The sequence below is a fragment of the Choloepus didactylus genome, chromosome X, assembly GCF_015220235.1.
Source record: "Choloepus didactylus isolate mChoDid1 chromosome X, mChoDid1.pri, whole genome shotgun sequence".
NCBI lineage: Eukaryota > Metazoa > Chordata > Mammalia > Pilosa > Megalonychidae > Choloepus > Choloepus didactylus.
Genome location: NC_051334.1, coordinates 162,340,639 through 162,358,217, shown reverse-complemented (window position 1 = coordinate 162,358,217; position 17,579 = coordinate 162,340,639). Strand labels below are relative to the sequence as shown.

Genomic DNA, 17,579 nt, shown 5'->3' with positions numbered 1-17,579 from the left:
GGTAGTGCCTAGAATCTTTAAAGGCTGTACAAGTATCCAGGTGTCACCTCAACATCTCCATGAAGGATGACCCCTACATTGTGATTTCATTGTTGAAACCACCTTCCAAACCATTCTCCCATAGATGACTTGAAGAAAGCTACCAAGACATGCTCATTCTATAAATAGCTGCTTTTTCTGTTTAATGTGGTATCCCCTAATTGTAACTGGCCCTGCCTAGGTGATATTACATCACTAGCTTGGTTTAGTATTCTTTGCTTGGAGTCCTTTCTGGCTGATGTACTTCGTTCTTTGTATTAGTTTCCTGTGACAGCCATAATAAATTAGCACAAAACATGGAGGCTTAAAACAACAGAAATTTATCCTCCCACAGTTCTGGTGGCTAGAAGTCTGAACTGAAGCCATTGGCAGGGTTATGCTCTCTCCAATGGCTCTAGAGAAGAATCCTTCCTTGCCTCTTCTTGGCTTCTGGTGGTAGTCAGCAATCCTTGGCATTCCATGGCTTATAGCTGGATAACTCATCTGTCTTGCATCTTCACATGACTTTCTCCCATGTATGTTTCTGTTTCTGTATCTCTTCACTTCTATGAGGACACCAATCATATTGGATTAATGTCACATTGTATTACTCCATTATGACCTCATCTTACCTAGTTATATCTGCAATGATCCTATTTCCAGATAAGGTCACATTCTGAGGTACTGGGTGTTGGGATTTCAATATATCTTTTTGGGGTAGACAATTCAACCCATAACACCCTTCAAAACTAAACCATATTGAGAGATCAAGAGCAGGGCTTGGACTTATTAATATTATTATCATGTGTAATAATGATCAAACAATAGTACTTCTGGGTTATTGAGTGCCTACAATGTACCAATCCCTGTGTGCCTGATGTTTTACATACAATTTCTTATTTCATTTTATAGGCAAAGAAATGGAGGCTCTGATAGTTGAAGCAATTCAACAAAAGAACAAGAAAAAAGTTGACAAATTCTTATTATTAGAGGGAGATTTTAACACATGCCTCTCAGAAACTAATAAAGCAACTGTGTAAGGGTACATAATATTCTTAACAATACAAATTCCATGCTTGAGCTAACACACACACACATACACATTGAACCCCGCACCCAACAAATATAGAATATACATTATTTTCAATCAGTCACATTTGAAGCATTTACAAAACTAGAACATAAATCAATATCTAAAGAAGTCTTTAAGAAGTTAAGGCTTAAAATGTACAGGGCTCCTATTTGGAATTCTGGAAATGTTTTGGTAATGGATGGTGGTGATGGTAGCACAACATTATGAGCACAATTAACAGCACTGAAATATATATCTGAATATGATTAAAATGAGAAATGTTAGATTGTATAAATGGTAAGAGAAAAAAATTTTTTGAGAAAATCCATGGAACTACACTACACAAACAGCAAACCTTAAGTTAAACCATGGACTTTAATTAACAGTATAATTATTAAAATGTGCTATCATCAACTCTAACAAATGTTCCACACCAATGCAAGGTATTAGTGGTGGGGTGGTGTATGGGAATCCTGTATTTTATGCATGATTGTTCTGCAAACCTACAACTTTTCTAAAAAAGGAAAACAAAAGTAATCTCATAAATTCCAAATGAGCAATATCATATTAATCACAAGCTAATCAAAATGCAATAAAATAGAATTAATTTTTGAAAAAAATATACAAAACCTCCATACATTTGAGCCAAAAATCCTTCTAAATTGAATAAAGGAGAATTTTTAATGGAAATTACAAACAACTATTACTGAAATATATATATATATATATATATATATAGTGGGATGTAACTAATTTAAATCTTATAAGAAAATTTGATGCCTACAATGCAAAACAAAACCTGCATTTTAACAAACTATGCATTCAACTAAGGAAGTTAAAAAAAAAACAACTGTGAAGCAAACCTGAAGAAAGTAAAAGAAAGAAAAGAAAGATCAAAGCAGAAATCAATGAAATAGGAAGCAAATAAAAAATTAAAATTCTTAATAAGGCCAAAAGCTAATTCCTTTAAAAGATTTATAAAGTAGGCTAAGTTCTGATTAAAATAAATAAGAAAAAAGAATCAAGTCCTGAATAAACACTATTATCCATGAAAATGGGGCTATTGCTAAATAAACAGATCAGATTTTTCAGTAAGAGAGTGTTATGAAATATTTTATGCTAATAAATATAAAAACCTTGATGAAGTAGACAATTTTATAGGAAAACACACATCACCAAAATTTTACTTAAGAAGAAATTGAAAACATGAGTTGGCTATTAAATATTGAAGAGATCAAATTGGTAGCCAGTTCCTTACTCTCAAAGGCACCACACTACCAGCTGGTTTCATGGGCATGTTTTATCAAACTTTCAAAGAACAGATAATCATTACCTTATATAAATATTCCATAGAACAGAAAAATAGGAAAAGCTGCCCAAACAATTTTATAAGGCTAGTGAAAAATCTTGATTCCAAAACCAGACAAGAATATTAGAAAGATGAAAAATTATATGCCAGTATCATCTTTGATATGTTACAAAATCATAAATAAAATATTAGTATATTGAAACCAGAAAATGAATGAAAAATAATATACTGTGACTAAAAGGGCTTGAGTCCAGGAATTAAAGGATAAGCTAACTTTAGAAAATTCATTATTATGTCACTACTTTTATTAAAGAGAAAATAATATGTGTTCACAATAGATAAAGAAGAAAACACTAAATTCAGCATCTCTTTGTAATAAAATAATTTAAAGCTCTTAAAAATTCAAGAATAGAGGGGAATTTTAAATTCAACAAGGGTATTTACCAAAAATCTACAATAAACATAATTAATGATTAATGGAGAAATTTAAGAGGCATTCTCATTACAGCCATGAACAACCAAGACTGGGGTACCTGCTATCCAAACTGTTATTTACATTGCATTGAGATCTCCGTCAATGCGATAAGGTGAAGAACAAAAATAAAAGACTTAAGCACTGGAAAGAAAGAAACTGTCATTATTAATGGACTATATGCTTGGTTACAAAGGAAACCAAAGATAATTTTTGGACAAATCAGTTTAGTAAGAGTTCATCAATGTTTCTGCATAGAAGATAGTTTTTTAAAAGTCAATAATATTCCTATATGGCAGAAGAAAGCAATTAGAACATGAAACTTTAAAAAGTTAGCAATCACTAGCTAAAATTTTTAAAAAATACCAACAGTATCAAGTGTTACTGAGGAAGTGGAACAACTGGAATGCACGTGAATTGCCACTTTGGAAAACATCATCAATTTCTTAAGCAGTTAAACATACACTTATCATATGATCCAGCAATCCCACTCATTCCCAGTACTAGGAATTTACCCAAGGGAATGACAACAGTCATCCACACAAAGACTTGGCATGTGAATGTTCATAGTAGCTTTATTCATTATGGTCAAAACCTGAAAACAGTCATTAACTGGTTAATGGATAAACTGTAGTACATCCATAAAATAGAATACTACTAAGCAATGTAAACTACTGATACAAGCAAAACATGGATGAATAACAAAAGCATTATACTGAGTAAAAGAAGTCAGAAAAAAGGTCTAAATATTATATGATTCCGCTTATGTGAAATTCTAGAAAAAGGCAAAATTATTGTGTCAGAAAATATATCAGTAGTTGCCAAAGGCCTGGTGTCGGGGAAAGAGACTTACTTCAAGGAGCATGGGTAGTTTTCTAAATTCATCACACGATTTTTGAATTTTATTGTTTCTAAATTATACCTCATTAAAGCCAGTTAACATAAAGCCAACATTGACAGTAGCAAGCAACACTATTAAGTACCTAGGTAAAAATCTTACAGAACATATCCAAGACCTTTGTGGAAATTATTAAAAGCACTACTGAAGGATGTAAAAGACCTTAATAAGAGGAGAGATATCCCTTTTCACGTAGAGGAAGAGTCAATAACTTAAAGATGTCCACTGTCCCAAAAATTAATCTATAAATTCAATGCAATTCCAAACAAATTTCCAGTCAAGTTTTCATGACACTTGACAAGTTGATCCTAAAGTTCATATGAAAAATGAAAAGACCAAGAATATTGAAGACAATTAAGAAGCAGTAAGAAGGATTTGTCCTACAGATATCAAGGCTTCTTAGAATATTATAGTAATTTAAAAAGTGTGGTAATTATGCAAAGAGAGGCAAAAAGATTAGTGGGAGGAAAAAGAGGTCTAGACTCAAGTCCAAATATGTGACAGAACTATCCTTGCAAATCAGGGAAGAAAATGATGGGTTATTCAATAAATGATGTAAGAAGTATAGCCTATTCATAATGGAATAAATACAATTGGATCCCTACATCACATCATATACAGAAATAAATTCCAGATGTATATAATAACCAAAAAAACTTTTAAATTTTAAAAGAAAAAATTAGAATTATACCTTTATGATAACAGGGTATGAAAGGATTTCTTCAATAAGACAAAAATAAACACAAATTATAAATGACTGGCAAATTTTAATGCATCAAGGGAAAAAAAGTTTTCTGTCCATCTGTCTGATAAGATATAAACAAGTTAACGGGCAAATGGGAGAGTTGGAGAAGATATTTGCAACAAATATATAACATAAATACAGACTACATAAAGAACTATATTTAGTAAAATTAACAAGCAATCCAATTGAACAATAGGCAAAATACTATTGGACAATGCATAGAAGAGAAAACCTGAATGGCAAGTAGGTACATGAAAAGATATTTATTCTTGCTAATAATCAGGGAAATGTAAATTAAATTAGTAAAGTGATACTATTCTATAGCCATCAGATTGCCCCAAATAAAATATCTGCTACTATCAAGTACCAGTAAGAATGTGAGGAAAGACAAACTGTTAGACACTGCCTGGGAAAATGTGAATGTCTATATCCAGTTTAGAGAACAATTTGGTAGTACCTAGTAAAGTTGAAAATATGTGTATATTCTGATCCAGCAATTCAGCTCCCAAGCACCTTAAAGAAACATTGGAAATATGGTCAAGGATATTCATCCTGTTCTATCCCAAAAGATTTTCAGGTATTCAATTTATTTCCTCTCTCAATTTATAAGAATCTCCCACCCCTTTGTTAATCCATTCAGTAAAACCTCAAGGCAAGGATGTGAGAAAAATAATTCCAGTTGTAGGATTCTTATTTTTAGCAAGTAAGTCATAAGGGAAAAAATCAAAACAGAGTGTTCGGTATATCAGGGAGCAAGATAAATCAACAATGGGTGATGCATGTAGGTCTCTATATGCATCAACAGGGATAGGTCTGAAAAAACAAGTGTGAAATGAAAAAAGCAAATGCAAAAAGTTATATACAATATGATGCCATTTCTGTGAAGTTTAAAACACAAAAAATATTACCACATATTATTTGTGGATACATTCTTATGTGGTAGATGTAGAAAAACATGAACATGAAGGACATCACATTCAACTTTAGGATAGTGTTTGCCTCTTGGGCTCAAGAGAAATGGGATTAAGAACAAAGGGAATTTTTTCTGTATCTACAATATTTTATTTCTTTGAAGACAAGCTCTGAAGCAAAAATAGATGGTTCATCCATATGCTAGGTTATTATGCAAATGTTAAAATGAATGAGATTGATTTACCTGTTTAGATACAGAAAGATCTCCAAGACATATTAAATGAAGAGCTCCATAAGTTAATATGTATTGCATGATAACTTTTACGTAAGTATGAAAAATATATAAGTATATTTAAATGCTGGTAGAAGCATAAAATAGTTCTTGAAGAACCCATAGTAGTTGCTTCTGGGGAGAGGGACCAATGGTTTGGGGTGGGAGGGAGGCTGTTCTGGTTTGCTAATGCTGTCATTATGCAAAATACCAGAAACGGATTGGCTTTTATAAAGGGGGTTTATTAGGTTACAAATTTACATTCTGAAGGCCGTGAAAATGTCCAAGCTAAGGCATCAGCACAAGTATACCTTCACCGAAGGAAAGCCAATGGCATCTGGAAAATCTCTGTTAGCTGGGAAGGCACGTGGCTGGAGTCTGCTGATCCCGGATTGTGTTCCAGCTCCTCTCTCAGCAACTGTGCATTCTTCAAAATGTTGCTCTTGGGGCGTTTTGTCCTCTCTTAGCTTCTCCAAAGCAAAGTGTCAGCAAAAGTCTGCTTTCTAAGGCCATCTTCAGAATGTCTCTCCAAACTGCAGCAGCGAGCTCCTTCTGTCTGAGCTCTTACAGGCGTCCAGTGATTTAATTAAGACCCATGATGAATGGATGGGGCCACACCTTCATGGAAATAATCTAATCAAAGATATTACCCACAGTTGGATGGGTTACATCTCCATGGAAAAAGCCTAATCCAAATACTCAAAACTAATCAACACTAGTACATCTTCCTCCACAAGATTGCATTAAAGAACATGGTGTTCTGGGGGACATAATACAACCAAACTAGCACAGAGGCTTATGCTGTACTGTTCAAGTTTTTCACCAGGTGCAAATTTTGTATTGTTCATCAGACTTAGTCTTTGAAAATTCATGAACTTAAAATCAAAGACCTGGCAACTTGTGTGAACTTTAAGTTAGTATTCTTTGCATTTTGAAGATTATGCAACATTTATTGGATTTTTAAAATCAAACTTCCTGCTGAGTCTTAGTAATCAGCAAGCAGGTAAAGATTATTTTTTTAACTTCCCTGAAAGTCAAAAGCTATATCTGAGATAGTATTGTATCTTCCACAATACCAAGTACAGAGTCTTACCTGTGTTAATAAATTATACTATTTTGTTGATTCATTTATTCATTCATGTATTCATACAACAAATATTATTAGAGGATGCTATATTTCACTACTAATATAAAGCTTTTCCAGTACTTTGTGCTTTAAATAGGTTTCTCTGGGATGGCCAGAGATTTTAGTTGTTATTAATTTGGGAAATATGTTGACATTAAATAACTAAATCACTCATGAACTTCAGGGGTAAGATACATTTATATGTTACAGAATACTCAGGAAAATGGCTTTCTTCCAAAAACTACTTTTGATAAAGTTGGATGATGACGAGGGGAGAAGATGGTTTTAGTGACAATGACAATGATAATACTATCTTCTGAAGCCATCACCTCTTCTTACCTTCCAGTGGCCACTATTCTCTCCTTAATTAAAGGCACAGCCTTTTCCCTGGTCTTCCTATCTAGCTACTCTTTTCTTACCTCTAACTTATAATTTCATATATACTGAAGCTATATATATATGATTACAACACTTCCTTATTTAAAAACCATTTAATGACTCCTCGCTGACTTTATGACGATTTGAAGCTGTATGTACCCCAGAAAAAATCATGCTCTTGGAGCTAACCCATTCCTGTAGGTGTAGACCTATTGTGGGTGGGACCATTTGATTAGGTTATTTCAGTTGAGGCATGCCCAGGTGGGTCTTAGTCCTCTTACTAGAGTCCTTTATAAGAAGCTGATAGAGAAAGGACACAGAAGCTGAGAGAAGAAGCCACTTAAGCCAAAGGCTGGAAGCAACAAAACCCGGAAGAGAAGGGAGAGACCAACAGATTCACCATGTCCCTTGCCTTGTGACAGAGGAGCCCTGGATCACCAGCAGCCTTTATTCACAAAGAAGGTATCATCTTCTTGAAGCCTTGATTTGGACATTTTCACAGCCTCAGAACTATAAACTTGTAAGTTAATAAATCCTCATTGTTAAAAGCCAGTCCATTTCTTGGATATTGCATTTTGTTGCATTTTGACAACTTTAGTAAACTACAACAGAGTCCAAATTCCTTAAGATGGTGTATAGGGCCCTCCATCATCTGATTCCTGCCTATTTCGCTAGCCTTCTTTCCTGCCACTCCTTAGAGACACAAGCTATTCCCTCTGATTGAAACTCTTTCCACCCCCTTGTTGGCTTAACAAACTTCTATTTATCTTTCAAGCCCAACACAGATGGCAGGCATTCACTGTTACTTCCTTCCCCCTAAAACTGGCCCCCAAGCCCTCTTCTCTGTACTACATCTACACCTTATAGAGACTCCTATTATTGCATTCAACTGATTTGTTTGTATTGTCTGTCACCTCTACTAGACATTGAGCTCTAAGCCTCATGGAGTCAACTTTCCAGCCTTTCTTCACCTTTATATCCCCTTTATTTATAGTACTGCCTAACACAGAGAAGGATCCCAGTATTCTTTGTGAACCTCATAAACGAATGCTGACAGTGATGATGGCCTGAGGTAATAGAGGTGATAGTCATATCTCTGTAGTACTCTGCTTAATAGTATGCTCACATAGCCATCAAACAAACAGGAGAGAGGCTTCACTCAGTGTTGTATACAGAGGTTCCACTATCCGCCCCCCCCCCATCATCTACTTCCTGAACAGCCTAGAATGCAGTGAAAGCACATAAAACCAGCACTGAGGAAAATTACTGAGGAGTCCAGATGTAATCTGCCCATCTAGGATCAAAAAATAACAAGGCAAATGGTTTGTGAAACTGCCCATGACAGCTTGTGTAAAAGGACTTTTAATTTGATTATAAAAATCAAACTATAACAGTTTTGTTTTTAATTAGAATGTAGAACTCACTTAAGGTTGATTGAAGGTTTTGGGGAAAGGGGATTCAGATGGTTTCACACTATATTTAATGATGTAAAAAGGTAAGAGTTTTATTTCCGGTTTTAGGAGTCTATGCCTATTTGGGCTCTAAGACAAAATGATCTTTAACTTCTTTGATCAGCAACGTCATTAGCATGCTTCTCAAATATTCAATTAATATGGAGCATAGAGCTTTTCAGTTGATACAGAGGTTTCCCATACATTATCTTATTTGAGTTCCAAAACAACCATGTGAGTTTGGCAGGGTAGCAATTACTGACCCCATTTAAAATATAAAAAACTGGGACTCAGTGAGGATAAGTGAGTCACTCCAGATTGTGCATGCAGTGGGAGACCGAGATTTAGAACCTAGATTTCCTGTCACAAGTTTCAGTACTTTTCATGTTGCACATTCCTCAAGCAATTGCTTGGTGCTTTCATCAGCCTCTGGAGGTTGGCCTGGATGGATTGTGACTCTGACCCATGTAACATGTTAGATACTACACCATACAATTTCACACCATTAGTCAGAAGTCACTGAATGGAAGTTCAGGATGTCATGAAAATCCACCACTGATCTCTGAATTAAAAAGCAAAGCTCTCCTGGGAACCAAACTCAGAGATAATTGGGTTTCTTGTTTGAACTGTGTCTTCTGGTCCCTGCTTGCAGAAGGTTGCAGGAGTGTTTAAAAGATAGATGCATTGGTAAACATCGTGCTCTTTCTGAACACAAAGGAGGATACTACTGCTGGAGCCAAAAGTTCTTTGGCCACAATAATCTAGAATTTAAAAGTATCTTCAGGTGACATATTCCTAATACTTCCTTGAGGAAGTCTTGTGAGCTCCAGGGAAGCAAGGAGAAAAATATAATTGTGCAGGTATAAAAGGAAAGATTGGAAAGCTATAGTTCTTAAGATCCTGTTGGGTCTTTTTAAAGGATGTATAATAATGTGTCTGTCATGTTGTGGCTGTACTACCCATGTTTAAACAACCCAGTAGTGGCAAAGCAAACCAGCTCCCTGTATTAGCAACCCCCCTTTGTCTCTGCTATGTTTGTTGGGCTCCATATAGCTAGATGGAAAAAGAAGACAGGCTCTGAAGGAGCAAGACGAACATCTCTACCATGGGCTCATCATGGCTTAAGTCTCCACACTCAGAAGGAAAAAAGATGAGGTAATTATCTTGATAATCACTACCCACACGCAATTTTACTCTCCTCCCCTCTTCTAAAGGATGACTTTTCTTTCATGACTGAAAATAATGTCTTCACTTGTATATTTCTCCATCCCATCCACTCCAACCTTCTCCAAGACCATCCTTGCACAATCACTCATCCCTTTGCATATCTCTTATATTTCCTTCTCTCTAGATTTAGCCTCTATGTCTAGAAATTTGGTCAAGTTTTTCCTTTACTAAAAAGCAAAAACAAGAATAAAAATACCTCCCTTCAGTCCTCTATTCTACATCTAGTTCTTTGGCTCTCTCCCCCTCTCCTTTACTACACCAACATTCTTCTTGAAATAATAACCCACATTTGTTAGCTTTACTTTCACCTCCTCATCTCAAAGCAATTTGGATTCTTGGCTCAGTACTCCAATATCCAAAGCACCTTCTTTACTATCAATTCTGATGGTTCCTTTCCTCCATTGGACTCTGTTACATCACTCTCTTTGGTTTCTTTCACTTTTCTGACCCATTTAAAAAAAATCATTTTCTGGTCCTTCTTTTTCCAACAGTGTGAGTTCTCCCCTGTCCCCTGTACTTTCCTAAGTCCCCTACTCATTTTGTTCAACAATCTTTCCCAAATCAATGAGTGAATGATCTTCAAGCTCCTGGACCTTTGTTCATGTTATTCCCTCTGCCTGGAATGCCTTCACTCTCTTCTAAGAAAGTACCACTTTTGCTGGACCTCCACCATAGTTGCAAAACAAATTTTACTTCATCCTGTCCTCCAAACCCCTTTTACCTAAAGCAGATTTTTGGTTGTTGCATCTCCATCATGGCAATCTACCTCAATTTCCTATATTTGTTCACCTCAGATTTTGGCAATCTCCATATGATACCTATTATCCAGTTACCTGACAGCAACTCCTGGCTTATAATATAATTAGCATCTTATAAATTCACATTTACATCAGCATGCATAAGATTAACCTTTTATATCCAGGAGAAAAAGTTATAATTGAAATACAAGTATAATGTGGTGGTATAGTGATCATCATTCTCAGTTCTCTTATCTGTAAATCAAATTAGAAAAAATCAAATACTTAATTGTAAAAACCTACTCCCAAGTTAGTCAGGTCAATTAAAAATGATACTGAATATGAAAGTTCATTGAAAGTTAATTATTAAATGAAAGATAAGTCTTCTTCCATTATTTACATATTAGACATTCATATCCTTGTTCAGGGCACTGAAGAGACATGACAAAAGAACAAAAATATAAAAGTGTGTTATAATGAAAGGAGCAAGAACTGGAAAATGAGTGTCAGTCCCTGCTTTGTACCAACTGGATCAGTGATCCTAAGAAAGACATCTTACAGGTCTGTTTCCTCTTTTTCAGTTATAAAATTAAAGGGCTGAGTCAAATTGTATTTTCAAATTCCTTTCCAGATTTTTTTTATTAAATTCAGTTTTATTGAAATACATTCACACATCATACAATCATCCATGATATACAATCCACTGTCCACAGTATGATAACATAGTTATGCGTTCATCACCACAATCTATCTCTGAACATTTTCCTTACATCAGAAAGAACCAGAACAAGAATAAAAAATAAAAGTGAAAAAAGAACACCCAAATCTTCCCCCCATCCCACCCCATTTGTCCTTTAGTTTTTATCCCCATTCCTCCACTCATCCATACACTAGATAAAGGGGGTGTGAACCACGAGGTCTTCACAATCACACTGTCACCCCTTGTAATCTACATTATTATATAATTGTCTTCAGGAGTCCAGACTGCTGGGTTGGAGTTTGGTAGTTTCAGGTATTTACTTCTAGCTATTCCAATACATTAAAGCCTAAGAGGTGTTATCTATATAGTGCATAAGAATGTCCACCAGAGTGACCTCTCGACTCCATTTGGAATCTCTCAGCCACTGAAACTATTTCGTCTCATTTTGCATCCCCCTTTTGGTCAAGAAGATACTCTCAGTCCCACGATGCCGGGTCCACATTCATCCCCGAGAGTCATACTCTGCATTGCCAGGGAGATTTACACCCCTGGGAGTCGGGTCCCACGTAGGGGGGAGGGCAGCGAGTTCACCTGTCGAGATGGCTCAGTTAGAGAGAGAGAGGGCCACATCTGAGCAACAAAGAGGTACTCAGGGAGAGACTCTTAGGCACCATTACATACAACTTTAGACCCTCCTTTGTGGTAATGAGCTTCATAAGGGCAAGTCCCATGCTCGAGGGCTCAGCACATCAAACCGCCAGCCCCAATGTTTGTGACAACATCAACACCAGTCCAGGTGAGGATGTCCAACACATCCGCACCTTCCCCCAGATCCTCGGGGCTGGGGAGGGGGAGGCTGTAAATATATTTTTTATTATCTGCCCAAATTACTCTAGGATGTGTCACTATTTCACTCCAGCCTATACTAACCTACCGTATCTCACTTCCCCTTTCCAGATTTAGCATCCCATGATTTGATAGTCAGTGGAAGGAAGTGGGAAAAAACTAACATTTATCATACAGTCCTTCATTATAACTTTTTATTTTTGGTGAAAGTATCGCCAGTACCCTTGTCCCTCTTTTCTTCCATTATTTTAATTTGGCAAAATCCCAACCCTGATTAAAACAAACTATCTGCTTCCTCCACCCTGGCAGTTAAACATTTCCAAAGAATATCATACAAGAAAGCAGTATAGTTTCAACTTCTTAATTTCGTGATCTCAAAGATCAAATTGCCACTCAACACTGCATGGAAAACATAGTATTTGTACTAATAGAATAGTCTTCTTACTTTGATATATGACTAATTTACAGTTTTTCCTCTTCCTTCAAATTTCCCACATGTACTCCCCTCCCCTCACTCTAACCTAATGACCTCTTCTCATACTTCATTGAGAAAACAGAAGCCTTTAGAAGCAAACTCCCTCATCTTCCTGAGACTAAATGTAGCAACTTAAATACAATTGCATCTCTTTACTCTGGACTTCCTCTTATTAAAAAGATGAAGTCTTCCTGCCCTTATGAAAGGTTGACTCTGCAACTTGTGCTCTGTATCCTATCTTCACTTTCTAAAGATTTCACTCCCCAAATTAGCTACTCTTTTACTTATGCATCATCAATATCCCCTTAAAGTTGGATCATTCTCATCCAATATAAAATATAATCCCTTCTATGATTCCCTCTCTCATATCTCTATAGTTACTACCCAAATTCTCTGCTTTCCTTCAGTCTCCATCTCTCCAGGGAAGCTCTTATGCATGTTACCAAATATGTCTTCATCCTAACTTCAAAATAGCATTTAAGACAATCAGCAATTCTCAGGAAATATGGCTTTTATTATTCTATTTCCTCTTTGTTTTCCAACTACCTCACTGACTTCTCTTTTTTTTTTTTTTTTTTTTTTTTTTTTTTTTTTTTTTTTTCACCAAGGAGAACTCACTCCTTTTATTTAAAAGGCTCACACTTGTCCACTAAACAGGTAAACAACAATGATGACAAAAAGCTCTCATGCTAGGGGTGTCTGAATGAATCTGCCAGTAAAGAAAGGACTTTTACTGCAGGTTAGTTTACTGCATTCAAACAACATGAGGGGTGGAAGAGTACAACACCAGCGTCACACATTTCCCAGATTCTAAATAAATTAACATTATAAAAGCAAACTATAAAAAGGATGTGGTAGGGAATAAACAATGGCATATTCTGCCTCAGAGGAAGTGACAACAGTCATTAATTTTTATTCCCTTGTGAAGCTCATTGTTATAATTTCCATTATCCATTGTCCTCAAGGACAACCCAAACTACGCTATTATGTTGTGGCACTGGCAGCATGCTCGGTAGCGAGACAAAAAGTGAAGCGGCTCATTCTGTGTACAAAGCTCTGGATCCATAAACAGTACAAGAAGATCTTTCACCATTGCCGGGTCTCCTGGGAGGGTCCTCACATGCCTTTCCCAGTGAGTCCTGAGGTCAACACACACAGCTGAGTGGGGTCTGGGCACTATTAGCGTAGGAAGGCCCTAGACTGAGAGAAGTTTCCAGCATTAGAACCTTTCTGCAGGTCACACACTTCAGATGAACTTGATGGCTTTCTCTAGGGGGGAGGAATCAAAGTTAAATTCTGACAGCTTTATCTGTTATCAGTGCCGCTCCAGCTCTTAAACTCCAAAAGGCTAAGGAGAGGAAAAATGACTGTCATCTTTATGAGCTGAGAGTCTAAACTTTCTTTCATTCAGCAGATAAATCCTGAACCCTACTGGGTGCCAGGCTTTGCACCCCTCCCATGTTTGGGAAGTTGGCCTAGTGGCTTTAGTGAGAATAAGTTGGGAGCTGTAGAATACACTTTTGCCAACTTTAAGTAACATTTTCCTTTTTTTTAACTACAGATTCAGATCTGACACTCGCATGCAAGTTTTTTGTTTGTTTTTTTGTTTTTTTTGTCTCCTGCAGAATCAGAAACCCTTCATCTGGAGTGGTGTATATTTGAACTAGAAATTGCAAAAAGGTAATTAATTAATCTACTATTTTCATTAGAAATTTAACTTTAGTCCTGTTTCTATCACAGAGCTATTTTATAAAAAGCTATTTCTGGTCTCTTTGCTTTACCAATTAGTAAACCGCCACAAAATTTTAATCAGCAGCAAACCATAAAAGAAGCTTATGTTTTTAACATAAAGCTTTGACTTAATTATAATTTGAAAGTTCTACTTTGAATAAAATTGATACAAAAGGACAAAAGTGTAAGAAAACAGACACTTTTCCTGCTTAAATCCACAAACGACAGATTCACAGTGGATGAGAGTCAGGGCTCTTGAGAAACTCAAGTGAGTCTGAGACCGAGGTCACAGAGTGCTTCCACAAGACGTTCATCAGTACCCAAAATTCTGGGCTGGAGGAAGTGCTGGCTGACCCAGTGAGGCACTTCTCAGGTTCTTAGGGCATCCTGTTCATTCGTTTGTTTTATTATTAAGCTAACAATAAAGACTCAGATCATTCATACTTAATATCATCCTGAATGAGACCCCTCATTCTCTGTGGTTCTCGCTGTTCTAAAGAGCCTGATGTTGTCTCTGACATTGTTCCTGAAGAGAAAAAGACTGCAGACGGCCAAGGCCAGAACATGACTGATGACAAGGCTGCACTAAGAAAACATGTTAACCTGTGTAAGGCAGAGGTTCTCTGCTTCTGATGGGATCCAAACCACTTGTGCACCTTTCCAAACATTCAAGTCCTTGGACCCCACCTCCCACTGCTCCAGGCAGGTGTGTCTTGGCAAAGCTTAACTGGCCATTTGGTTGTGTGCCAGGCACATTCATAAACTTTCTTTGGCATAGCTGAAGACGGTGGATCAGTGTGCATTTCACAAGATCACCAATTTAGGAATTCCTTTCTTTGTTTACTCTGGGTGAAGACTGCCCAGCAGCAGGTATGCACAAAGGACAGTTCTCACATGACAGAGTTGGGATTTTAAATGAACTCTTGCTTTGCACACTTGGCTTCTCTTATGTGTGAAAGCTAGGATGTCCTTTTTTATTTCTTATTTGTAGTTAGTTTGAGCAACTATCTTCTGATTTTTAGTGCTGCTAATCTTGTTTTGAAGATAAAGGGATTCATAAATTCTAAAAAATAAAAGGACCGTACCGAAAGCATTCATCTTAGTGACTTCAGATTAAAAAAAAAAAAAACAAAAACAAAAACAAAAGCTGATTTTCATTTACTCCTGATTTTTACCAAAATTTTAAGCTTTTGTGTATGAATCAGAATCACAACTTCTTTCCCCAGTTACTAACATGCAGGTTGTTTCGAATTCCCACAAGGGAGGTCCAAAATATCATGCTGTAGAATTCCCTATGACTTAGCTTCTGCAGTGTTTTTCTGCAAAGGAGCCAGGACAATCCCAGCATTCCTGTCTTCACTCTCTGAGCTATACAAACTATGCTTTTCAATGTATTCTTGGACAAGGTCTGGTACCAAGTAGCGAATGCTCTGGCCCCTTCTGAGGGCTCGCCTGATTTTCGTAGAAGAGATGTCGTTGGTGATCCATTCGTTCACCAGGTGAATGTTGCTCCGATGTTTCCACAGCACATCAGATTCATAGATGAATTTCTGAGCATCATTTCCAGCCCGAGTAATACACACGAGCCCATAGCCCCCCACAATTTGGGAGATATCCTCAGTCTTCCACAAATTGGGAACACCAAAGGACTCCAATAAATCTGCTCCACAGAGTAACTTTACTTCTGGCACACCTTTCGCTTTTGACTGCAAGGATTTATTTTGACTAAAATCTTGTCTTTGTTCAGTCCACTTCCTCTTGCATCCAGGCTTTTCCAGAGTAGGTGACTCCCGCTGGTTGTCACAGTTACTAGCCTCCAGTTTCTCTTGATGATGTCTGAGCACTTTAGCAGTTTCTATCCACTCATTCTGAAGACTTTCCCACGTATCAACTTCCACCCATTTTGAATTCTTGGTAGCAAGCTCTGCCATAATAACTCGGTGATGGGCAGGGATCAGTCCTTTCTTCTTATATGCATCACCAACAGGGGAAATTATGCCTTTGATCACTCTATATTTTCCATTATATAGTTGTGCATTCATCCCCACAATCAGTTCTTGAACATTTTCATTAACCCTGTTTCTGAGAATTTGTGGCCTTAGGCGGGCTCTAGCATGGATTTACGTCCAAAGTCACCTCGTCTGGATGAACTCAAATCCTTGAGTCATAAGTTGACAGTGGTCCTAGACAAGTTGTCCCTGTTCCATGCATGTAGTCTTTGGCCAGCTCAAACAACCTGAGGTGCATGTTGGTGATAGGATTAAAGGAACCACAAGCAAGCAGAACCACCTCTGTCTTCTCTGAAGCTTCCATTGTAAGAATTTGAAGTTGCCGATCTAAATGGAAAATGGCGGCACGTCCTTTGTTGTCTTTTAAAGTGATGCCCAGCAGAAAGCTGCCTCCTCCTCGAGATGCGTGAGAGTCGACCCGCCTCCAGGAAGGTGGATCCAGCCACGCCCTCACAGCGAACGGGCCCGAGCGCTCCCGGAGACGTCCCGCGGCGGGGACAGCAGCTCCGGGAACCTGACTTCTCTTTTTAAGTCTTCTTTTCTGTCTTCTCCTCCTCTGCCAGACCTAAGAGACAGAGGATCTTAAAGCACAATGCAGAGCACTCTTCTATATCCATAATTTCTCTTTAGGTCTCTTATCCATTCCCATGATTTTGAATGAGATCTATATTCTGAGGATTCCTAAATTTATATCCCAGTACATCCCTGTATTCTGGGCTGTATACCCTCAAATCCAGCTGTCTCCTTGACCTCTCCACTCAGAATTCTCACAAACATTTCAAGTTTCATACCTCCAAATGGAACTTTTTATTTACCCTAAAATTTCCCTCCACATAATCTTCATGATCTCAGAAAATGACACCCAGTTACTCAAACCAGGAGTCATCTTTGATAGTTCACTTTTCTTCACTCCTCATATCTAATATGTCAGTAAGCCCTGACATTTCTATCTCCAAAATGTTTCTCAAATCTGTCTTCTTCTCTTCATCTTTTCTGCAACTACCTTATTCAAGTTTACTATTATCTCCCACCTGATCCACTGCAATAGTCACTTAATTGTCTCATTCACCCATGAGGGCCTCCCTCTATTGCACAATCACAAAAGTTATTTTAAACTGTACATTTGATCACATTGCTGCTTAACACCCTCCAGTGGATTCCACTGTATTTATAAGCTAAATTCCATGGCATGGCCTATAAGG

The 17,579-nt window shown here is 37.2% G+C and overlaps 1 protein-coding gene across 1 annotated transcript; it reads right to left on the bottom strand.

Annotated features, from left to right (window-relative positions):
- Positions 1 to 15,510: 15,510 nt before the first annotated feature.
- Positions 15,511 to 16,880, bottom strand: LOC119523158 (nicotinamide/nicotinic acid mononucleotide adenylyltransferase 1-like). The gene is made up of 2 exons (XM_037821942.1): positions 16,569 to 16,880; positions 15,511 to 16,390 (listed from the first exon to the last, which is right to left on the bottom strand). Exons 1-2 carry the CDS (start codon positions 16,679 to 16,681, stop codon positions 15,661 to 15,663), a joined length of 843 nt encoding a protein of 280 aa, XP_037677870.1. The 5' UTR covers positions 16,682 to 16,880; the 3' UTR covers positions 15,511 to 15,660.
- Between the last annotated feature and the right edge of the window lie 699 nt (positions 16,881 to 17,579).